Source organism: Monodelphis domestica, chromosome 5, assembly GCF_027887165.1.
Source record: "Monodelphis domestica isolate mMonDom1 chromosome 5, mMonDom1.pri, whole genome shotgun sequence".
Classification (NCBI taxonomy): domain Eukaryota; kingdom Metazoa; phylum Chordata; class Mammalia; order Didelphimorphia; family Didelphidae; genus Monodelphis; species Monodelphis domestica.
In genome coordinates, this window is record NC_077231.1 from 180,694,465 (window position 1) to 180,718,759 (window position 24,295).

The 24,295-nt window shown below is 34.9% G+C and overlaps 1 protein-coding gene across 1 annotated transcript in view; it reads right to left on the minus strand.

Moving 5' to 3' along the window:
• Nucleotides 1–11,994, minus strand: part of PPP1R3A (protein phosphatase 1 regulatory subunit 3A) — a 67,361-nt gene extending 55,367 nt beyond the window's left edge. Inside the window, exon 1 of the mRNA XM_001366999.3 lies at nt 11,146–11,994. Coding sequence (XP_001367036.2) covers nt 11,146–11,942 — 797 coding nt within the window. The 5' untranslated portion in view covers nt 11,943–11,994. The remainder of the gene's footprint in view (nt 1–11,145) is intronic.
• Nucleotides 11,995–24,295: the final 12,301 nt, after the last annotated feature.

The window sequence follows — 24,295 nt, forward strand, 5'->3', positions numbered from 1 at the left end:
AGATTTCTCCTTATAGCCAGGAAAATTTCACTGATGATAAAAGATGGGAATCGTCAGTGTTGGAGTGTTATAGAAAGACAATGACATTAATGTATTGTTGGTGGAGCTGATGATAGGACCATTCTGGAAAGTGATTTGGAATTATTTATTTCCTTTGACCCAGAGATCCCCTGCTAGACATATACCCAAGGACATCATTAAAAAAGTCTATTCATACCTAAATATTTATATCAGGCTTTTTGTTTTGGGAAAAGAATTGTAAACAAAGTAAAGGTTTATCAACTGGGTCAAGGCTAAACACTCTAAGGGTGTATGAATGTGCTGCAAGAAATGACAAATATGATGAATAAAATGAAACATGAAAAGACATATGAATTGATATAAAATGTTGTAGGAAAAGAAAGAAAATGATTTGCACAATGAACATGATAATGTAATAGGAAAGAACAAGAACCACAAAACAATGAGATCTGAATGTTGTAATATCATGATGACTAAACTTAGCAGCAGGGGAAAAAATGAAAAGGCATTTTCTCAAACTCTTACCTTCTGTCTTAGAACCAATAATAAATATCAGTAACAATAAGAAGAGAAGTACAGTTTAGGCAATTAAGGTTAAATAACTTGACCAGGATCATATAGCTAGTAAGTGTCAGAACTCAAATTTGAACCCAAGTCCTCCCATCTCCAGGCCTGGCTCTCTATCCATTGAACCACTTAATTCCCTTCTCCTACCCCATTCCTTTTCATATAATGTATTATAAAGTCAATTTTTTCTGTTGTCAATTTTTATGAATTTTTTCTTTCTTTTATTTTTATTCTTTTTCCTAAGGGATGGCTCTCTGGGAGAGAAGGATAATTATTTAGTTGGAAACTGACGTGATTAAAAACAAAAGACAATGAAAAAAAGAAAATTAAAAAGAAACAATGATGAGGAAGTAAATTTCAGAAATAGAGATGGGCAAATATATTAGTTTACAAAAAAATAAAAGGTATTTCACACTAGGCTGATGATTTTGATTCCTAATAGTAGAGAACAAATTATTGAAGATATGAACAGAGAATACTCAGAACAAAAGGTGGTAATGCCTGGGTATTAGTGTGGATTCATTATGAAACTACTTTCATTCCTTTTTTTTTTAAGAGGAGACCTGCAGTAAGTTACTGACAAAAATATGGAGTTCAACAGATTCTTTGATTATACCTCTTTGGTGATGACAGAAACATGAACTATTGGGTCCTATTGGTTATTAAAATTGGACACATTTGAAAGTTGTTTGACTGAACCCAAGAAATTGTCAATATCAACCTGAAGGACCTACACCCTTCTCTCTCTCTCTCTCTCTCTCTCTCTCTCTCTCTCTCTCTCTCTCTCTCTCTCTCTCTCTCTCTCTCTCTCTCTCTCTCTTTCTCTTTTCCTCTCTCCCTATCTGCCCCACTCCCCCTCCCTCTCCTTTTTCTCTTCTCATCATGAGGCAAAAAGATCTTCACAAGGTAGAATAATTTGTTGCTAATGCAAAACAGATAATGTTTAAAAGGAATCAATACAAGTCCTGATCTTGGGTTTGAAAAATCAAATGCATGACCCCAATATTAGAATATTCCCTTAAAGTCCATGTTAAAAAAGCACTGATTTTAGGAGACTAACAGTTTAGTATAGGATTTAACAATCTAATGTTGCATCAGATAAAATAAAATAAGAACTCTCTCAATCTTGGGCTGTAACAATATAAGTGTAGCATTGAGGACGACTTTTTAAGCTTTTTGTGTCATGGACTCTTTTTTTGTGGTCTTATAAAGTTCATGATTCACTTCTCAGAAAAATGTTTTTACGATGCAAAAAATAAAATAGCAAAAAAATAGGATTACAAAGGAAATAGATTTTAGTAAAATACAATTATCAAAATATTTTTAAAACATGCTCACATTAGATCACAAAATATCTGAAAACAATTATTAAAGATTTTATCAACATGAAAAGAAAGTAAAAAATTTAATTTAATTTAAAAAAAGAAAAAAGAAAACAAGGTCATTAACCTCAAGTTAAGAACTCCTCTCTTAGAATGAGGGGAATGATTGACCCACTTTGGTCCTTCTAAGACAGATCATATCCGAAACATTTTGTCTAATCTCATGTACCTTCTCAGAGAAACATTAGGAATGTCAATAACCCACTGAGTATCCAAAGCATAACAATTAGAAGGATGAAATGACTCAAAACCTTTTTAACCAAAGTTTCTAATATCACTTAGCCTGAAGAAGATAAGAATTAGGTGGAAGATGATAGCTATTTTTAGATATTTAAAAGATTAGCATATGGAAGAGATTGGTTTTGTTTGACTCAAACTCATTGTATAGAAATTATATGAGGAAACATTTTAGTTCAAATAAGAAAAATTTCTTAACAGTTAGAGCTATTTGAGCAGCTCAGTGGCTCAGTAGATTGAGAGCCAGACCTAATCTAGGTTTAAATCTGGCCATAGACACTTCCCAGCTGTGTGACCCTGGGCAAGTCACTTAACCCCCATTGCCTAGCCCTTATCACTCTTCTGCCTTGGGACCAACACACTGTATTGATTCTAAGATGAAAGGTAAGGGTTTAAGAAAAAAAACAATTAGATATTCAAAAAATAGAACAGACTGCATTAGGGGGTAGTGAATTCCCAGTAGCTAGAGGCAAACAGAGATAGATGTAGAATCCATACATAGGGCAAGGATTATTTGTGAGGATCTAAGGTGTCTCCCTTCCTTTCATATATGTGTGTGTGTGCATTGTGTGTATAATGGCATGTATGTGGGCATATATGTGTATATGTGTGTCACACATCACACTGACTCATATTTCACTTCTTTATAGTAATATCCTCTTTTAATATTAATACTGTATCAGTCACTAAGTTCTGAGTATAGATCAGTTTATTAACCTCTGCTACCCTGCAAATAGCTGAGAACAAGTTTGATAGAAGAATCTGTGGTCACAGGTTGTGGGGAGGGACATATTTGAGTGGAATTCCAAAGCATCCAGCAGGCATCGTGAAAACAAGTGGTACTTGGGAATTGGGGCAGAAGTGATGAGGCTACTTAGAAGGGAGACAGATAAACACCAAAAACATAATCCTTTTCGTAAATTGGTTGGGTTCATTGCTTGGAATGCCTCTGGTCCAAGGTCCTAGAGGGTCCAGAGCACCTGATCCCCAGAAATGACTTTTCTTGAGGTACAGGAATGATAGAGTTTAGCAAATAGTTGAGAAAAGCTGGGGAAGTGAAGGGAAATGAGTTACTCTTTGCTCTCCTCTCCCTCTGGGGCCTTTAATCAGCTTCAAGAGAATACCAGTGTTTATAGATGTGGAGTGGATCTGCTGTGACTAGAAATGTCTAAAGGTACTTGTGGGCTAATAATGTCATAGGCCTCCTCCCCTCTGCCACAGGTGAGACCACATCTGGCTGGAGACTCCCACGTAAGACACCTACTGTTGACAGCCTTATTTTCTGTTCTGCTGCTTAATGTGGCTTTACTAAGGTCAGGTGTAATGGAAAAAATTCTGAACTTGTGGCCAGGTGAAATCTGGATTTTGTATCCTGCCTCTGATACTTAACAACTGTTAGACATGGACTAGCCATTTCGATACTCTTGGTCTCAGTTTCCATACCTATAAAATGGGAGGAATAATACCTATAGCATGTAATCACAAGACTATAGGAATTAAATAAGAAATTATATATAAAATATTTTTCAAACCTTTTAGTGCTATACAAATGTCAGTTATTATTCTCAATATATTATTCTAATATTTTTCTTAAAAAAACCCTTACCTTCCATCTTAGAATCCAATACTGTGTACTGGTTCCAAGACAGAAGAGTGGTAAGGGCTAGGCAATGGGGGAGGTGGAATTAAGTGATTTGCCCAGGGTTGCACAGGTAGGAAGTTTCTGAGTACAAATTTGAATCCAGGATCTCTCATCTCTGGGCTGATTCTCAATCCACAGAACTGCTCCCTGTTGTCATATTTTTTTCCAAAGGTTATTCAGTTAAACACAGTCCTTGAACAAGCGCTTGAGGAACCAAGAAAAATTCTGATTTTTTTTTACTATTAATGACCTATAGACTATTGCACAGGTGAGTAAAATAATTGCTTTCTGTAGTTGAGAAAGTGTCAACATAAGGTCCCCTATGTAGAACCCCAGTAGCAACAACAAACCAATTGGATTAGATATATCTCATCCTACTTCCACATGCTTTCCACATGATCTGTTCTGCCAGGTCTCTTTTTTGAAACTTTTTGTTCTAAGTATATTGGAAATTATGACTTTTTGGTAGGGAAATACCTACGAAAGACATTATTATTAAGTTCTTAGTACTTACCAGGTGTGCTCTTGTCCCTTATCTCTGCTTTTTAGTTTCCCTGACTTCCTTAACAACTCAGATCAGATCTCACCCTCAACAAGAGACAACCCCTTTCCTACCCAGCCAGTTTCTTCCCTTCTACGATTACCCTCAAATACTATCTTGTTCATATATAAATTCTTACATATTGTTTCCCCTGTTAGAACTTACACTTGTTAAGAATATTCTCATTGAGGATTTTTTTTACTCTTGGGGGAGGGAGGTATCCCTAGAATTTAATACCTTGCCTGGAACATAGTAAAAGCTAGATAAAAGTTTGCTAATGGACTGATGGAATTCTAATTTTAAATAGACCTTCCTACCAGAACTAATTTGATCCCAACATGAAAAGTCTCTGAGTCTGCCTTGACCCTACCTACACCTCCTTGACATTGATGGATAGACATCCCATAGTATTTAGAAACTCAGAACTACAAAAATCAGAGGCAGACATTAGAACATACTGCATGACCATGTCATTTTGCCTTCATTTTCCAGTTTCATTGTGATTTTAGCACTCCATTCAAAGAAACTAGTTTTAAAATGAAATTGTAATATTAATTTTAATCTCTGGTTTCACTTGGTTCTATCCCTTGTTTTGCAGACTTAAACTAAACATAATCTTTGACATCGGTATCACTCAGATTTCTTTACTTCTGTAATATTTATAGGGAAAATGGGTTGGGGATTGAAGAACAGAGGATACTGAAGGTTTTTCTCTCTGTCTATGCTATCATATCACACCAAGTATCCATATGACATATCTCTCTCCTTTGAAAATGTCTAGATTTTGGTTCACTTTTAAAAAAGCATATTGTGGCTGAAACTGAATATGTCAGAGAATGCTTTGGGTATATAGTGGAAGTGATGTCCTGTCCTAGATGACCCTCCAAGTCAGAGTCCACTGATAATACATTCCATGACACCTGCCTTGATTAATAGAAAATGAAATATACATATATATATACATATACATATATACATGGCTTCTAAATTTATTTTTTAAACTTGTGATTGCTTCATTTCCAATATAAAATGACAAGACCAGAGGGCAGCTGGGTAGCTCAGTGGATTGAGAGTCAGGCCTAAAGACAGAAGGTCCTAGGTTCAAATCTGGCCTCAAACACTTCCCAGCTGTGTGACCCTGGGCAAGTCACTTGAACCCCATTGCCTAGCCCTTACCACTCTTCTGCCTTGGAGCCAATACACAGTATTGACTGCAAGACGGAAGGTAAGGGTTTAAAAAAAATTAATTAAAAAAAATAAAATGGCAAGACCAACTTTGAAAAAGGTGAAGTTTTATTTGCCATTTCCCTTTTCCTTAGAAGAACTTCTACACCTCTTTGTGGCTTCAGGTCCACTCAAGATAACTAAGCCGTATTTCATTTCCAATGGGCTTTACTCTCAGTTTTCTATCATATTTGTAAATGCTTTGATGAATTAAATTATTTTCTATGGCTTAATCAATAATTGCTTCAGATGTTAACCTTCCCACGGATTTTTTACATTTTAATAGGGGATTCATTAAGACTGAAAGTCCTTCAAGGCCCCAAAGAAATGAAGCTTTAATTGGGGACCCTATAGGTGCTGGGAAAAGCAGTGGAAGAAAAATTTGAAGCAGAGTAGAGTCTTCTGGGTGTTTTAAATTGAATCAGGTACATTAAACCTGCTTTTAAGATCTGTCATTTTTCAATCTCATCCAACTCTTCATGACCCCATTTGGGGTTTTCTTGGCCAAGATACTGGAGAAGGAAATGGCAAACCACTCCAGTATCTTAGCCAAGAAAACCCTAAATGGCCCCATGAAGAGTTGGACATTACTGAAAAAGGACTGAACAACAAGCTGCTATAGTTTCTCCAGCTCATTTTACAGATGAAGAATTGAGGCAAACACTTAAGTGACATGTCCAGGGTCACACAGAGTGTGCTATTTAGTGCTTTTCAGCTTATTTACACTCTTCATTAGCATTTAAAAGTGATAGGCACTATGGCTCAAGTTATTAATGTGTTTTGAGCCTGTTTTGAATCCTTTTTAGATAATATCAGTCTAAATATAAATTTTGCAAGGGAAGCTGTTCACATGTATAGACTGTTAAAATACTGTACTTGCACACATCTGACCACTGAAATTTTGTACTTTTCCCCTAAATCTGATATTTCACAATAAAACCTTTTCAAAGCAAGAAAAACAGTGTCTGAGACACAGAAAGATGACTGTAGACCCATCACTTTCTATCCACTTTGCCATCTAGTTGCCTCAGCTTCTAGCTGCTTTCAAAGGTCATAAAATCTAAAGCTGGAAGTAACCTCAGATATCATCTAATCCAATCTCCTAATTTTCTAGACTGAAACTGAAGCATAAGGAGTTTGAGTTTCTCTCCCAAGGTGCTTGTACACAGATTGATCCAGGAGGCAGAATTTGAATCCAGGTCCTCTAATTCCAAGTCAAATTCTCTTTTCACTATACTTTGAACTGACTAAAAACTGCAAAAAACATAGGAAAACTCAATTATTAAATCCTGGGCAAGTGACTGCAACATTTAACCAAAAATATTTGATGGCATTGTCATGTATGTTTGCATAAATGTTATTTACATCTGAATTAATGACATGTTCATATCTGCTTCCTGAAGCATCATCTGTCTTTTTCACATGTTCATATGGCATAGCCATGTCTATAAAGTTACTCAATTGGCTCATGACATGTAACTCACGTGTCAATTAGCATTTATTGAACATCAGCTATGTGCCTAGGAAGGCAGAAACTAGGTGGCACAATGGAAAGAGTGCCAAGCCTGCAGTCAGGAATGCCAGAGTTCAAATACGATTTCAGACACTTACTAGCTGTATGACACTGGACAAGTTACTTCATTCTGTTTGCCTCAGTTTCCTAATCTATTAAAGGAGTTGGAGAAGGAAATGACATATTACTCCAGTATTTTTGCCCAGAAAACTCCAAATGGGATCATGGGGTCACAGAGAATTGGACCCAACTGAAATGACTCAACAAAGACTATATTCTACGCTCTCTTCTGAGCTCTAGAGATACAAAGAAGGGGGGAAGCAAAACTATGCAATCTAATTTCGATGCAATTAAATATTTTTGGTTAAACACTATAGTCACATGCCCAGGATTTAATAATTGTTTTTTCCTATTTTTTTGCATTTTTAATCAATTCAAAGTAGACAGACCAGCAGAAATAATAATAAGCTTTAGAAAAAGGAGTTTCCATGCCAAAGTGGAGATTTGCAAGTTTTGGCCCAAGAAAGTCTGCATTAAAGAAATTGAGTGCATGAGGGAGTGACTGAAATAACGGAAAATTGTTTTTTTCTTACTGTTTTGCCTAAGTATACTATACACTCACAAGCAGAAATTATTGACACTTTCATGAGATGCAATCTATAACTTCAGTTTTATGAGAATTGACATTCCTTTCATAAACAAAACAGACATTATAGCCTTTTGCAGGGCCCTCTCATTTGGATTTCAATTGTGATTTGTAGATTAGATTATCCTTCATTTACCTCCACATATCCATAAATACATGAGGCAAATCTCACATGCATTTTTATCCACTAGAAGGAAACAATCAATAAGTTGACCTCCTTAAGTATTATGTAAATGCATCATTTATTTGTGTTCTTCTGAACCCATGATCTCATCAGTGTGGAGAATTCCCTGAGTACAAATGCCTCCACTGATGCAGATCAGTGGCTCATCTATAACACAGAGTTATTCAGAGCTGGCTTGGGCATTCTGAGTTTTTGTGGCATAGAAAGTATAAAACAGGGAAAACTTGAACTCAGACTTCCCCAACTCCTAGATCAGCTCTCTATCTACTATACCATACTGCCTTTTGTGCTTACAACAAAAAGTCACATTGACTGATACAACAACAACCGGGTGCCAAAAACAATAAATCAAAGGAGTCTGTCTTAGCTTATCCTGATTTTAGGAAAATATGATTTTATGTTTTGTGATATCACACTAACAAGGTAAAGGACTTTTTTTTCTGTCAAAACCCTTTGCAGTGGAAAGCAACTGTAATATTCATTTTGAAATTTGATAGTACTCTCTTGTGTGAGTTTTAGGAATATTTGAAACCCATTGCATATAAATTATATTATGGAAAAGCTGTATAAATATTCTATTATGGCACATGCTGTTCTAAGGATCTGTCAGGATTTCCTTTATGCACTCCATTTTGAGTGGTATATAAATCAGATGTAAAAATTCATGTTGGACTGAAACTCGGTGCAGAAAGCCTCCTCCAGAGGCAAATACTTTTTTTTTAAATGTGGTTTGAATTATATTGGTCATTTTTAAGTTATAGAACTGCAGAAAATGTATTTGTGGGTTTGCGGGAGAGGACTTTTTTTTTCCATTTTTATAACTCATTAGGAAACTTTTCAGGCCTTTAGACCATTTTGTGGTTTAGGGCTCAGGTTTTTCCCTAAAGTGATATTAGGACTTGAATGGTGTTTGCTATAATTCAATGATAGCTCTTTGGAAAAATCTCTTTCTTTTTCTTTCAACATGTATGCACATATGTGTACACATATATATCTAAATATATATGTACACATATGTATAGGTACAGACATATACATAAAGAGAGAGGTATTTTTATCCTAGGCAGGCTCATTCATTTCTTACACAGGCAACACTTCAATGAATATTATAACTATGTATTTTTCTTCACTGAAAAAATAGAAATAAATTAAGCCTGATACCTGATGTTTTGTTGTTGTTGTTCTTGGCATCCAGTCTAGTTCAGTAGATAAGAAGAATTTCTTATCTGCCCCAGAATATAGCATATAATGCATACAATTTCAAAACCCCATTTTATCTTACATAATAATCTACTTAGCAAAAGAGTTCTTTGCTTTTAGCTCTAGAACCACTTCCTAAATCCTGTTCTTTTGAAAAGCAGCAAATTGTAAAAGCCAAATAGATAGCATTTAATGAGCATCTCATTAAATTCTCAAGTATGTGAAACATATGATGCTACGGATATGTATTTGGATTTCAATAGTGATTTTGTCTGTGTTTTAAGAGTTCTGTAAATAGAGAGTTCCTAAATGGGTGGGTAGTCCAATCTTATGACAAATGGATAAATAATCAACCACCTTGGCATGCATAGATATTATAATTCTGTTTTAATATTTAAGATAACTTCAAAATGCAGATTTGAGGAAATATCACTCATCTTAAAAGCATGAAACAGCCAAAGCTCTAACAAACTTGAGAAAAGACATACATTCTCCACTGCTGCGACTATTTTTAAATAATAAATCATTCATTTTTTATAAATCAATAACAGTTTTGCATGTATACAGCACTTTATGCTTTTTAGAGTGTCTCTTACATTATCTGAATGGATCTTCCAAACATTGGAAAACTATGTGACAGGGAGGTTAAGAGATTCATCACTGTCCATGCAGTGTTAGTGACAGAGCTGAGGCTAGAATCTCTATCTTTCGGCACCAAGTACAGTGCTTTTTCCATAACACAGTTTTCAGCAGAATTTGGAAGCACACTGTTCTTCCTTCTCCCTGTACCCCATTAGGGACTGACAGAGTGGACAACTTCAGAAAACAGCCAGACAGGTGGTATGTGGAACAATGGTGGGTTGTTGTTTTGTTTTGTTTTTAAATTTGGAGATTTTTCTAGCAGGAGCTGAGGAAGAGCAGTCATAGACTAAACTTTCCTTTACAAAGATGATCTGGTGACCTGATACCAGGAGAATTTAATCAACTCATGGTATGGAGGTAATAAAAACCAGACTTCTTTATTATAATTATAAATGAATTTTCAGGTGCACCCAAGTTGTTAACAGCTCCAAACAAAGATGAGGATATCTGAATTCCTTAGTCCTGTATACATACACACACATATATTGACCATGCTTGACATATTGTTTACAACTTCTTTAAGGACATAATTACCATGGTAACCTATTACATTTTACTGTATAAGTACCATGCTAACTTGCTTGATCACAATCAAAATCCTTAATTAGACACTTCCACTCATCACCTCATTGTGTCTTTATCATATTATTGTTGTAATCATACCTCTCACATTATGACTAATCAGGGACATCACTCTAAAGTTCCCAGTAAATGAACTTAAAAAGACATCCAAAAATGTTTCTATTTCAAGCATTAAGCTATGAGATCCAAGGAGGTAATCACAGATTTTTTTCCAGTTAGGAAAGTCCACCTAGCTCAAGCAGCATTCCCTTTTTGAAGCACTGGGTTTTCATTCATTTAAGTTTCAGAGGAGACTTAGGCACAATGACTGGAAATCAATGGACTTATAACTTCATATATCATTTTTACATGTGAGGGAGCTAAGCTTTACATTGTGACCCAGAGAGGGGCACCTACAAATTTCTCAGCCTCCATTAATTTAGTCATTGATGGTACTGGGAGATGTTAAGGAATTTAAAAAATTTAGTTCTTTCTCTTGCTTTATACCCCTTTAAAAAACCATGTCAATTAATAAATCGTGCACACATGCAATTCCTTGCCCATTTTTTATCATATAGCTATATACTTTATATTTAAGAAGAGATAAACCCTATTAAGTAAAAAGACTTTTTAAAAATTAATCTTGTTAAAGTTAAGCAGGATTTTAAATGCATAGCATACAGTAAAGTCTAAAGCATAACAATCATTTATTTTAACAAATGAAACATGTGTGACATGATATATTCAAGCTTCTCAATACTAAAAACTATAAGATATAACCTCACCTTGATTTTACCTTTAAGCAGCCTTTTAGCTGTCTGTTAGTTATTACTTCTGGTGATTTTTCAGGCTCTTTCTCCCTTTCCTTCTTTTGACAGACCAATGTATAGTTTTTGCCATTATTGTTTGACCAAAATGTGCCGAGAGAAGTTTCGTAGCGTATACAAAATTCAATCCTAGCGCCATCTTTTTGATAAGGAGGAACTAATGAAATCTTAAAGGAGAATTGATCAGTTTCACCATCACAAGAATTGGGAATATACTCAGCTAAAATGTCATAATGGGTCTGCCAGTCATCTAAGGACATTCTAACATATACTGACTTCTCAAAAGAAACATTCAAAACTCGGATAGTGCCCTTCAAAGTTGTTGCCCCAGTTAGGAACTCGGTCGACTCTAGGATTGCCTTCTGAACCTGCAGCTCTTGCATCAGCACTTCTTTTGAGGAAGGCAAATCAAACAGTGGAGATAAAATATACTCATCTGTGTGGAAAACATCATTCCTTAAGTCAAAATGTGATGAAATTCCAGGCAACGGGTCCCAACTGTCAAATTCTTTAATAGATACAAGATTGAATCCAAGGGCATCAGCAAATGAAACTCTTCGTGAACCTGAAGAAGGAGTATCCAGGTATGGATAATCTGATTCAGAAGAATCAGAGCCCCGTCTTCTTGGCAGAGGGGAGAAGCGGGGCTTGAGGGTCTCTTTAATTTCTTCATCTTCAGAAAGAGAATCAGATAAACTGGGAACTTCTAAAAAGTTATCCTTGTTAATCTGTACAGTTTCTTCAGAAGGCTCCATTGGGCTCTCTGATATAAACCAAGGGAGAACTGGACAACTAGTAGTGACTGATATTTGAGATACTTAGATTTAAAACAAAGATAATGTTACAGTTGACATTGCAGGAGGGAGTCAGACCTAAATATAGAAACATTGGCATGTAAACTTTGCTGGTCTGCTTTCCAAAGGTCTTTAATTTGATCACATCAATGTTACTCTGCCCAGGGTAACTTTCACATTTAATCCTCACTTTAAAAAAAAAAAATGGGTATTCACCTATGAATAAAATCCCAAAGTGGCATTTTAAAATCCAATTCTGCCTAGTCAGAAGTTTGAAAATGTTTCATTTGAACCAATTTCTAATAGAGATAAAGCTTTTGGCTTTTGTTGATGTTTGATTTTGCTTCTTACCACATTTAACTGTGTCTTGGACCAAATCAGTGCACCTTGTTGTTGTACAAAGAGGCCAGAAGATCCCTGTGCCTCTGCTCCACCCTGTAGTAAATGAAGCACCTAACTAAAGCAATCCAATAAGACTTTATTAAATGTCTACTACATACAAGGCACTGGAGCTAAAATACAATTTTTAAAGCCATAGAATCATCCATTTAGAACTGAATAGAACTCCAAAGCCATCTAATGCCAAACACATCATTTTATGTATGTGGAATCTGGGGCTCTCTGAAAGTATAAAAGAGTTACCCAAAGTCATACAAGGAATAAACATCAGAGATAGAATTTGAATTCCAAGTCCTAGTGCTCTTTTTACTGTAGTAAGACCCTACATTCCCTTACCTTCCATCTTGGAATAAATATTGTGTCTTGGTTCCAAGGCAGAAGAGTGGTAAGGACTAGGCAATGGGAGTTAAGTGACTTGCCCACGGTCACACAACTGGAAAGTGTCTAAGGGTTGATTTGAACCTAAGACCTCCTGTCTCTAGGCCTGGCTCTCAAACCACTGAGCAACCCAGCTGCCCCTGACCTTATATTTAATTTAGTTGAGAGAATACAATATACTAAGAAATAAATACATACATGAGGAGTGAAAGAACATTAACAACTAAAAGAGTCAGAAAAGATTTTCCACATTTGGAAATTGCTACTAAGTCTATTACAACTAAGTAATACTTCTTCAGAGGTAGGTACTGTTTTCTACTAGATCTTAGTTACTGAGGGCTAATATAGTTGGGTGGTATAGTGGATAGCATACTTGGCCTGGAGTCAAGAAGACCTGGGTTCAAACCTAACCTCAGACTTACTAACTGTGTGACCCTGGGCAAGTCATTCTACCCTGTTTGCCTCAGTTTCCTCATTTGTAAAATGAGCAAGGGAAAGAAATGATAAGCCTTTCTAATATCTTTGCCAAGAAAACCCCAAATGGGGTCACAAAGCACTGGATACAACTGAAAAAACTGAGTCACAGCAAGCTATTATAATTTCCAAAGTAGCACAGTTTTAAATAACTTAAGCCTGCAAAGAATCTGCTTGAATCTATAACTTTTCTGTTTTTCAGATCATTTGATTACTATTTATTTATTAATTCACAGCAAAATGCATAAAATGCCATAAACTACCTGACTTGAGCATACAAGTCTTGATAAAGTGAAACTGACCTTGAAAGGAATCAAGTATATTTGATTTCTGATTGTACCATCATCCTACCAGTAACCCAGGTTTGGAACTTCAGAGTCACTCTTGGTCTTTCATTCTCCATCATCACCTATAGTTTCTAATCAGTGGTATAATTCTTGGTAGTTCTTCCTCTGCTAAATCTTTAGTACTCTTCTTCTCTCCACATAGCCACCACTCTTCTTCAGGCCCTCATCACCTTCCATCTGAAGTATGGCATCAGCCTACTAACTGGTTTTCCTGATTCCATTTTCTCCTTCATCCAATCCATCTTCCATAGCCCTGCCAAAATTTGACCTTCAACATAGGACTGTGATTCTCTTCCTGTTTAATAATATTCAGTGGTTCCTAACTGTCTATGGAAGAAAAAACAAACTCTTCAGTTGGAGTTTAAAGCCCTACTCAATCAGGTTTCAGTATTTCCAGGCTTCTTTTACATTGCTTTCCTTATATACTGCCCTCATAATCCTCTACATTTCAGTCAAAACCAACCAAATTTTTATCCCTTGAACTCAGTATATACATCTTACTAACTCTGAGCCTGGACTGCACTCCCTCCTTATATCTTCTTCCTAAGATATTTAACATTCTTTAACATTTAATTCTGTACTGCCTCAGGAAGGGGAGAGAAGTAGGAGCAAATGAAGGGATAAGAATGGTAGGGAGGGGGAGAGAATTTGTAACTCAAATCTTTGTTTAAATATATATTGGAATTGTTTTATATATGAATGGGAAAATAAAATTATTAATTTTTAAAAGACAATTCTGGTGCTACTTCCTACAGGAAGTCTTTTCTGATCACTTTTGTGGCTAATGCAATTTCCTTCTTCAAATTACTTTGCCCTAATTTATTTGTACAAATTGTGTATCTCCCAGTAGAATGTAAGCTCACTGAAGCATTGTCTGCGCTCTTTCCTAGTACCTTGTACATACTGCTTATTAAAAAAAAAAGATGCTGGTTGAATTGAATTAAAGTCATTCAATATCCCCACAAAATGAGACCAAGGACATTACCCTGTGTGACCCTATAAAATACTGGAACAGAGGTTGTCATGGTTTCATGAAAATGCTTATTCCCTCTCTCCCTCCCTCATTGTCACACACCAAAAAGAGACATTGTGCTATAACTTTAGTTCCTATGACCAGCTATTATCCAAGGTATGTGAAGTATGTAATGATAGAAGGATAGCAAAGGAATTAGAAAAGAATGTCCAGAAGCAATTGATTACATCTGCCATGGCTTACAAATGATAAAATAATGAGGACTGGTGGAGAAATCTGTCGACTAAGGTCACTGAGTCCAATCCTATCCAAACCACTGAAGGCATGCCTCAATACTTTCTAAGCACTTCCAATTTGTTCAATTTTAAGCATTTCAAAGGATGTAGGTGCTACCATTCACCTGCAAGAAATATAATACATCTCAGTATTCAAAAATGAACCTGATATTTGCCCTAAACTTTCTTTTCTTAATTTTATCTCTTTATAAAGTAGTACTCCCTTGATTCATGGTAATTACTGTCTCTCTTTGGAGTTTATAACCTTCACTTAATTGTAGACAATTGTCATGTACCTCCTTAGTCACCACTTAGCAAAAGCGTCGTGATTTCATCTTTTTTAATCTTTTCTCACATGTCAATCCCTCTAGTGCTTTTTATCATTTTGTTACTCCTCTCTGAACTCCTTCCAGTTTGCCTATACTTTTTTCTGTTAATGAGGTGCCTGCAGATGAATGCAATATTATAGAGCAAGTCTCTCTGGGGTTGTACAGAGAAGCACGATCAACCCACAGCCTGATGACATGGTGTTTTTCTGTGTGCCATCCAAATTCACATTGTCTTGTTTCTTTTCAGTTAACAGAGAAGAGACTAACATCCATTTTTTTTCATATCTACTATCACCTCAGCTAAAAAACCCATAATTCCTTCCTAGGGTTCTCCTTTTCAACTAATAAATGTTGCATTATATTGTTAGCAGCTTTATGAGATGAAATCCACCTTGTTTTATTCTATTCAGTTTTGTTATTTTTAAAATCTTTTAGAACAGTGAGAGACCCTCAAAGGTTCATATAAAGGAACATAGGAGACCAAGGATTTAATATTTAAATATAAAATATGTACTCCTATGAATGTACAAATACATATTACCTATATATGTGTATATGTATGTCCACAAATTCTTACTTGTAAATTCTACTAACGTTCCATTGTTTAATCCCTTTATTTCATAGGATCACCATTTTTTAAATTATAAGAGTGAAAATCAGTGGGGCACATACCAATTGAAGCCCTGGGTAGAACTGAATTTATCAGGTTGGAAAAGGGTCTTTTCTTTTTTGGCCTTAAGCATAAGAATCATAAAATCTTGGAGTTGGAAGGGATTTCATAGGTTCAAAGTTCCTTGAAAGGTCAGTGTTTCCAAATTATATTGTTTATACTTAAAACAATTGGAATGATTATTCCAAGTACGAGAGATTTCTGGTCACTTAATATATGAAATATTTGCATCATTCCTTTTGAGGATTAATCATATGATGTCTGCAAAATCTGTATGTGTCATAGCATGTTTAGGCTGGAATGGATCTTAGAGGACAATCATTTCATGTTAAATGCAAGAAAAACTAGAACCCAAAAAAGGTTATGTTGCTTTTGCAAGGTCAAACATCTAGTAGTGCCTTCTTGCTCTTATATGCATGTATATAAGTTACAACAAATCACTTTATTATCTCACATGCCAACAGCTATTATTTATATAAAACTCATCATTACATGACATGTAATTTGACCTTTGGGGTCACAGAATAACAGATTTGAGAGACGAGTCTCTTAGGTAATATCAGAGAAGATGAAATAAGGATAGAGAAAATCTTATCATGTTTATAGGTGGAAGGGAAGAGGCCAGAGGAAATTGATAAAGATTCCAGAGAAGAATGGGACAATCAGTAAGTCAGTTACACAGATGACCAACAACAAGCATGTACTAAATGCTTACTCTCATGCCAGGCAGTGTATTAGACACCAGGAATAAGAAGACAAAAACAACCACACACACACAACAAAAGTCACTGCCTGGCCTCAGCCTGTTTGCCATCTATTGGAAGAGACAATGTGTACTCACATAGATAGTTACAAAATATTTATAAAGTTAATAGATGGTAATTTGGAGAAGAGAGGCACTAGCTGCTTTGCCAAGATGAAGAATAATCTCATGTAGGATGTGGTTCTTGTGCTATCTAGGAAATGCTAAAATGAATCTGTAAGCATTGATAAAACAAAGACTCAGAAGGCTTCTCAGGTATACTAGAATTAGCTCTAGAAGAGCAATCTTATTCTTGAGGATTAGTGGAAAGGATAAAAAGATACTTCAAAGCAGCCAAAGAGTTTGAGGTATGGGGGACAGATTTGAGGTAACTCATAGTGCCTTAATCTCTTCAACAAGGAAAGAGTTCATGTCATCTGCTGAGAGCAAGGGAAATGGTTGATTCAATGGATAATAAAATAAAACTACTTTAAATTAAATTAAATTAAATATTATATTAGAATATAATTATTTTATATTTAATAAAATATAAATTAAATTATTAATTAAATATTATATTAGAATTAAATATTATATTTTAAATTAAATATTAATAAGTTAATATTTAAAATCAATATAAATAAAATTATTTTAAATGATAAAATTAAGTTTAAAAAGATTCATTAGGTAAAGATGAAATTTCAACAAGTAATAGATTATGAAATTTTGTCAAAAAAATTAGCATTACCACAAAACAGCAAAGAACCTACTAATTTTGTATAAAATGCATTTTCATTGTGTTCACTCTTCACAGTTTTATAACAGTCCAGCAGTGTTTAGTGGCCTTGTTATATAAAAGGCAGGTGGTTAGGATGACTCAGAATTGGAGATTATTAGCAAGGGAGAAATGGTTTTGAAAGTCAAAGAGGCAAGGGATTCAAGATTATAAATAAAGAGAGAATTTATATAATGCACTGAGGCACAGTAGATAGAGCAACAGACTCAAAGTCAAGATCAGGATTCAATCTCAATTTGGACTTAATAGCTGAGTTGACCCTGGCAAAGCTCCCTAACTTCTTTGAGTCTGTTTCCTTATCTGTATAACTACAGTGTTGGTCTCAGTGATATACAGCAGCCATTCTAGTTTAAATCAATGATTTGTGATCTTATGCCTAAATCATACTGTCCAAAGATGAAGGAAGACACAACAAAGCTAAAGAATTCAGGGAATTAGAAAGAGGCTGAAACTATGAAGAGGATAAAAGAGGCAGGTTCAAACAATAGGGATCATAATGTAATAAAAATAGCAGAAGATTTGGAGTCCAAAGAGCTAGATTTGAGTTCTTTTACTAATCATAATCCATTTATGAACTTTATAATCCTAGGCAATTACTTATCCACTCAGGTTTTTGTTTCATCTGCTTTAAAAAGATGGAGAGAAACAGGGTCTGGGGGAGGGGGGGGGAGAGTGGTGGACTAGGTTATTTCTAATCTCTTTCCCAATTCCAAAATTTGTTAATTTGAAAGAGTCATCTTCTGAATGTGTCATCAAAGCATTATCCTCTGAAAGGGTAAGAGAGATAGATAAAAAAGACTTAGTGGTAAGAGAGCAGAAGTCATTCTGAAAAAATGTAAGAACTATTATGGTCCTTTGGTGGGAAGAAAAAGCAGTTAAGATGGAGATCATAAACATTAAGGAAGATAAGAAACTCCAAATTCAAAAATCAGAAAAGTCCTGAATGCCAAGCCAATCTTGCAAGGTGGAGAGAAAGGCTCTGAACTAAGCATTAAAAGCATTTAGGAAGGTCAGAAAATGTCCTGGAGTTTAGCATATGACCACAATAATGTATGAGGTAAGGAATGGTATAATAAGAGGGGCCATACTCTCTTCCTAAAGAAGGAAAGAATTGCTTGATGGGGATGGAGTCAAAGTCTAGAAACTTCAAGGAGAAACAAGAGAGCATAAAATTTCCTTCTATTGAGCCTGTGAATCAGGAGGAAGGAAATAAAGAAGACTAAAGAGGGTTGATAGGGAGGTGTCATTCTTAAGAGAAAGTAGATGGGAGGAGTAAGAATCAATTACTTCCAGATTTTCTGCCTATATTCTATACAACATCCTATTTTTTACTGCTTTCTATGCATATGCCACTTTTAATGAAGTTGTCCACTCTAGGTTGTCATGGCTAAAGAATAGTTCACTATGTTGCCATATTCAGATCCATTTTGCTATGTTACATGATAGGCAAGAACAAATATAACAAAGTTGTCTATTCTTTCTTGTGAAAAAACAAATATATACTTATATATTTTTATTGGTCATGAAATGAATGGCCATATAGATTGTAATCAACTTATAGGCAAAATCTCCCTTATATCCATTTCTTTATCCCTTTCAAGGTCCTAGCATATAGTTGGAACTTAATAAATATTCATAATTAATTAAATGAGGTAAAGTACTTTGCAATCCTTAAAGTACTTTATAAATGCCAGCTATCATTATTATTTGAAAGGTTCCTTAAAAGTAGTTACATTGGCATCAGGAAGCATATATATATATGTATATATATATATATTATTAAAGACAAGATAATTCAGCTGTGTTATATGAATTATCTTGTCTTTAATAATATATATATAACACAGCTGAATTATCTTGTCTTTAATAATCTCTAAGTTCCCTTCTAGAGCTACATCTATGATCCTTAGTCCCCATCCTTCCCAGATCATAGAGTCAGACATTCAGGATAAGTGACATCATGGAAGGAAAAAGTTATTAGTTGTCTTTACCAAGGCAAACATAGGCTGAACCAATGCTGACAAAGAACTTGAAACTGACTCCATATGTAACGAGGCACTCCTATTACAGGTTTAGTGGCAAGAGAGCATGTATTCAATGCCAATGCCATGCATGAGTAAATCCCCCCACTACACTCCCCAGTCATACTGGATATTTCTCAGGTATTAGATTTAATAGTTCTTAATAAGCCAACCAGCAACCATTTACTAAACTACATTCCGAGAATTCCATAGGGTGCCATGGTTAATGAAGATCCTTGTTGCTATATTTATTTGCATAAGTGTCATGACACAACTTATAGTCTAAACTGTTAATATACATCTGCTCCACCAAAAAAAAAACAATAATAATCTTAACAGAAAACTATAGGATGTGGAGGACAATTGGTTGAATTGGAAATCTAAGAATACTTAGACTACTGGAAAATCATTTTTCAAGGATAGTTCTATGTAAAAAATGAAGATGTAAAAGAAATGATCCATTAAAAACAGATATCAGAGAATTAGAGCCTTAAGATTAGATGTGATAAATAGTTACTGTCACTATTTCTACCTGGTTGTAAAGATTTTAAATTTAGGAATGGACTATTTCCTTTCCCCAGGAGATTAATCAGGTTATAAATTGAGGATAGGGAGGGTGTCTCATAGGATTTTAAATTTGGTCCCTTTTTTTTCAGTGGGCACAAGGAGAATGTAGTGGAAAGTTTTCCCTTGACTGATTGGGAGATGACATTTTTGTGGAGCATTTAAGCTTAGAAAATAATAATGACTACACTGAAGAGCACTGATTAATAATCTTGCTCTGTGTAATTATAAATTCTACAGACTCTATGATGAGTAAAAGCAAGAGATGAATAAAATGCATTGGCCCAGCAATGTCTGAACATTGTTCCTTTTCCAGACTTCCAATTGCTACTCTTATTACAGCTGGCATAGGCAACACTCAGCTATCTCAGATTCAAAAAACATTCTCTGAAATCCATTGAGTCATTTTGCTCTGCTCCACATAACTCCTTGTCACTCAGTCATTTGCTACTCAGGGTTATGGAGTTTGGAAGCCAGGTGGGTAAATTCACTTTTCACCAAATCCCTATGAGCTTTTGTCTAAATTGTCTGGCTACACAAAAGATCAGCTTGAAACTTATTGCTCACCTCTTATCTATTCAATGGTTTGATGGAACAGCAAGGAATATCGTTAAAGACAATGAGGCATCAACTCCTTTAATTATTCTCTCTTAAGAATCTGCCATTTCAGACCGTCTATTTCTGATTTGGAATCATGACATTTTAACCTCTTCTTGATTAAAGGTTTCTATCTCCATCTCAAAGAATGCTTACTTATATGTGGTTTTGCACAAATGGCTTAACCTTTCTGCATCTCAGTTTCATCCGTTATAAAATAGAGATAATTACAGTGCGTTCTGTCCTCCCAGCATGTAGCATGCATGCTCTATGCTTGGTCTCCCTGTGAGGTCAACAGTAACTCTATGAGTGCAATGGGAGACAGGTAATAAGTGGAGCCCAATCTGAGATGAGGAGCGAGGCAAAAAGCAAGACTTGAGGCTGGGAAAAATAGTATCACTAAGGTTCTGGAGTCCTTTGCCATCACAATCTGAGATGGAGATCATAGAGATAGACAGTGTAGAGGTAAAGGTGCTAGAGAGAGCTTGCTTTTAGCCTTACTCTGATTCATGTGTTATATATCTCCCTTTCCACATGCATTGTTCATTTTGCCCGAAGAAGAGTCCCTGCATAGAGTATACCCATGAAATAACAACTAGTTCTCATGTGACCATCAGTAAACTATGTGGCAATATTTATTTAAACCCAGCTGCTGAGCACGGTGCCTAAAGGAACAAACATATGTAAAGTGTACATTTCTAGATGGAAGAACTCAGGCAGAGTGTTTGGATTAGAGAAATAGTTTTTTTTGTGGGAAATTGAGCTTTTCTCTGATCTCATCAAAGCTTTTTTCCATAAAAGAATACAGTACAATCCCTAATCTTGATGGGAAAAACTAAAGTAGGAACAGAAACTACAAATTACCTTATTAAAGGTTTTCTCTGATCTCATCAAAGCTTTTATTTTTTTCCACACAGGAGTCCAGTATACATTCAGAATCTAAGGGTAACACTGAAGTAGGAACAGTGAATCCAAGTTCTGTTCCCAAGTTTGAGCTTGAAAAGGGACATGAAATAATGGGGGGAAATTTTAAACTGTTTTGTTCACTTCTATCCCCTCTTTCTACTAACTGTTAGTGTTGCCACAAGATGGAAGGAGAAAATCTAAGCAATAATCTGGCAGGCAAAAGTGAAATTTAGAAAAAACAAAATTGAATAATTATAGAATTTTCAAGTTGTAGGAGTATTTTAGAACTATTACAACTCAATCTGGAATAGAATCTCCACTACTCTATACCCAATAAGGGGTCATGTAGCTTCTGTCTAAAAAGATCCAATGATGAGGAGTTGAGTACCACCCAAGCTAGTTCATTCTATTTTTGGATAGTTCTAATAGTTTGGGAATACTGCTGTTAAGCCTGCATTTTCCACACTGAAATTTACACCTCTTGCTCTTGGTTCTACCCTCTGGAGCAAAGCGAAGAGAAAAAAAATCTTCCTTCTGAATGGCAACTCTTAAAGTGCTTGAAGAAAGGTGGAACCCTCTATATATGTAAATTATATAAACATATGTATATACATTTATAACTATTAACATTTATATAACTCTTTAAGATTTTCAAAGTGCTTTACAAATATTATCTTATTTGATACTCATAATGACCTCGAGAAGTAGTGCTATTATTATTACCATTTTAGAAATAGGATCACAAAGAGTTGAACATGAGGGAAATAACTGAAAACACAAACACAAATATATATGCATATATGTGCATACATATACATATACTATGCATGTAGTTATATATGTATATATTTGGTTTATATTAATATATATATGTATATATTATCTGCCACACAGGGAGTATTTTTCTTATATCCATCCGAAGTACTAGTGCCTAGCACACAGTAAGCACTTAATAAAGGCTTATTAATTGATTGAATATAAAGTATTGATCAATCAAATTGTAATGAAAAATTTAACAATAAATGGGGAACAATTCGATTGAAATTCATTGGAATTCATTGGAATTCGATTAGTCCAAATTAGTCTGAAAACTCCAAACCTAAAGCAAATTGTTATACCCCAAACAATCAAATATGTCTAAAAGATCAATTAATTATAACAAAAATAATCAGGATATGAAATTAGGTCTTCTATTTTCTATACCTTTGTATAATTAACATATATATTTTCATTGATGAATGTCACATTCTTAAGTTAAAATTTTCCTAAAATAATCAGTATCCATTTATATACTGTGTGTTCAATAAGTATATGATCTTGTAGTCAAGAATATTCTCTTTGAGTAAGTGAGGAGCCATCTACCAAAGTATAGCAAATTTTTGTTTAGGCACTTTTTAGTTGTAGCCAACTCCTCATGACCCCATTTAAGGTTGTTTTTTTTTTCCTTTTGTCAAAGATACTGGAGTAGTTTGCCACTTCCTTCTCCATTCATTTTATAGAGGAGGAACTGAGGCAAATAGGGCTAAGTGACTTGCCAAGGGTGACACAGCTAGTAAGTATCTGAGTATTTTTGAACTCAGATATTCCTGACTCCCATCCTGGCACTCTACATGCCACCTAGCTTTCCCCAATATAAAAAGTTCTCAAACTTCAAAAACTGGAATTGGGTGGGTGTGGGGCAAAACCCAGGGCATCATAAGAGAACTTCCTTAGAAGTAACCATAGAGTATATGAAAAACTCTTTTACATACTTTTACATGGTTTTACGTGCTTTCTTCAATTCTCCCAACAGAGACACTTCACTGAGTTTTACAGATCGACACCTTCATTTTACAATTGAGGAGACAGACTTCAGAGAAGTTATGGTTTACTGATGATGTTTCTAATTCCTTTTTCTGGGAGGAAGTGAGAGAGCTGGCTAAATAACTTGTCTATTGATGCCTCCATGTTTTGATGATTTCTTCTTTAAGGCATAAAGTTGCTTGTGTATAAGTACTATTATTTATTGTTTTATTAGGGGAGAGAGTCTCATTCTCATAAGAATTAATTTCATAGTTGTTCAAAGTTGACCTTTGAGTTATTATTCAAATAGGTTCATTTGAAAATTGCAACATTTTCATGATATTGAAAATTGCCTTAATCTAGTAAATGGTGATGTCAGTTTTGGATTGATAGAGACAGTAGAGAACTCTTACACACATTTACAGACACTCCAGGAAACACATGTCCTTAAAGTAATTTCTTCCATTTCTCTCCGTATAAAATATATTTCTATAAAAATATTCTCTATTTCAATATATAAAAAAGAACTGAGCAGAACTCTTACCAGTCAATCTTTTTTTTTTTAACTTAAGCTGTCTCTTGTGAGAACACTATTTCTCTGTACTGAGAAAAATCCAGAAGACTTCAGATTTCTTAACCGAGAGATTTATCATTTGTAAGTAGGTTGGCAGTCTTTGGGTAGTCTGTACAGAAGTAAGTATTTAATTTGATAGGAATTTTTCACATTTAATTAAGATATCAGGACCACAGACTGAAACATTGTCACAAGATACTGTTTCCTTCCTTCAGTAAAAAAAAAAAATCAGAGCAAAAGCAAGATCTTGGCCATAAATACAAGTCATTGATGCCATTTCAGCTGTCTTTGAGCTTGACTGTATTTTTTATTCTCAATAAATCTTCCATTTGAATGTGTTCATTCACTTTACATAGAGGAAGTTGAAACAGAAAAATTATTATTTTTTTAAATTTATTTGATTAGTTAATTTAGAATATTTTTCCATGGTTACAAGATTCATGTTCTTTTCTTCCCCTCTGTAAAAAATAAATTTATATCTCTAATA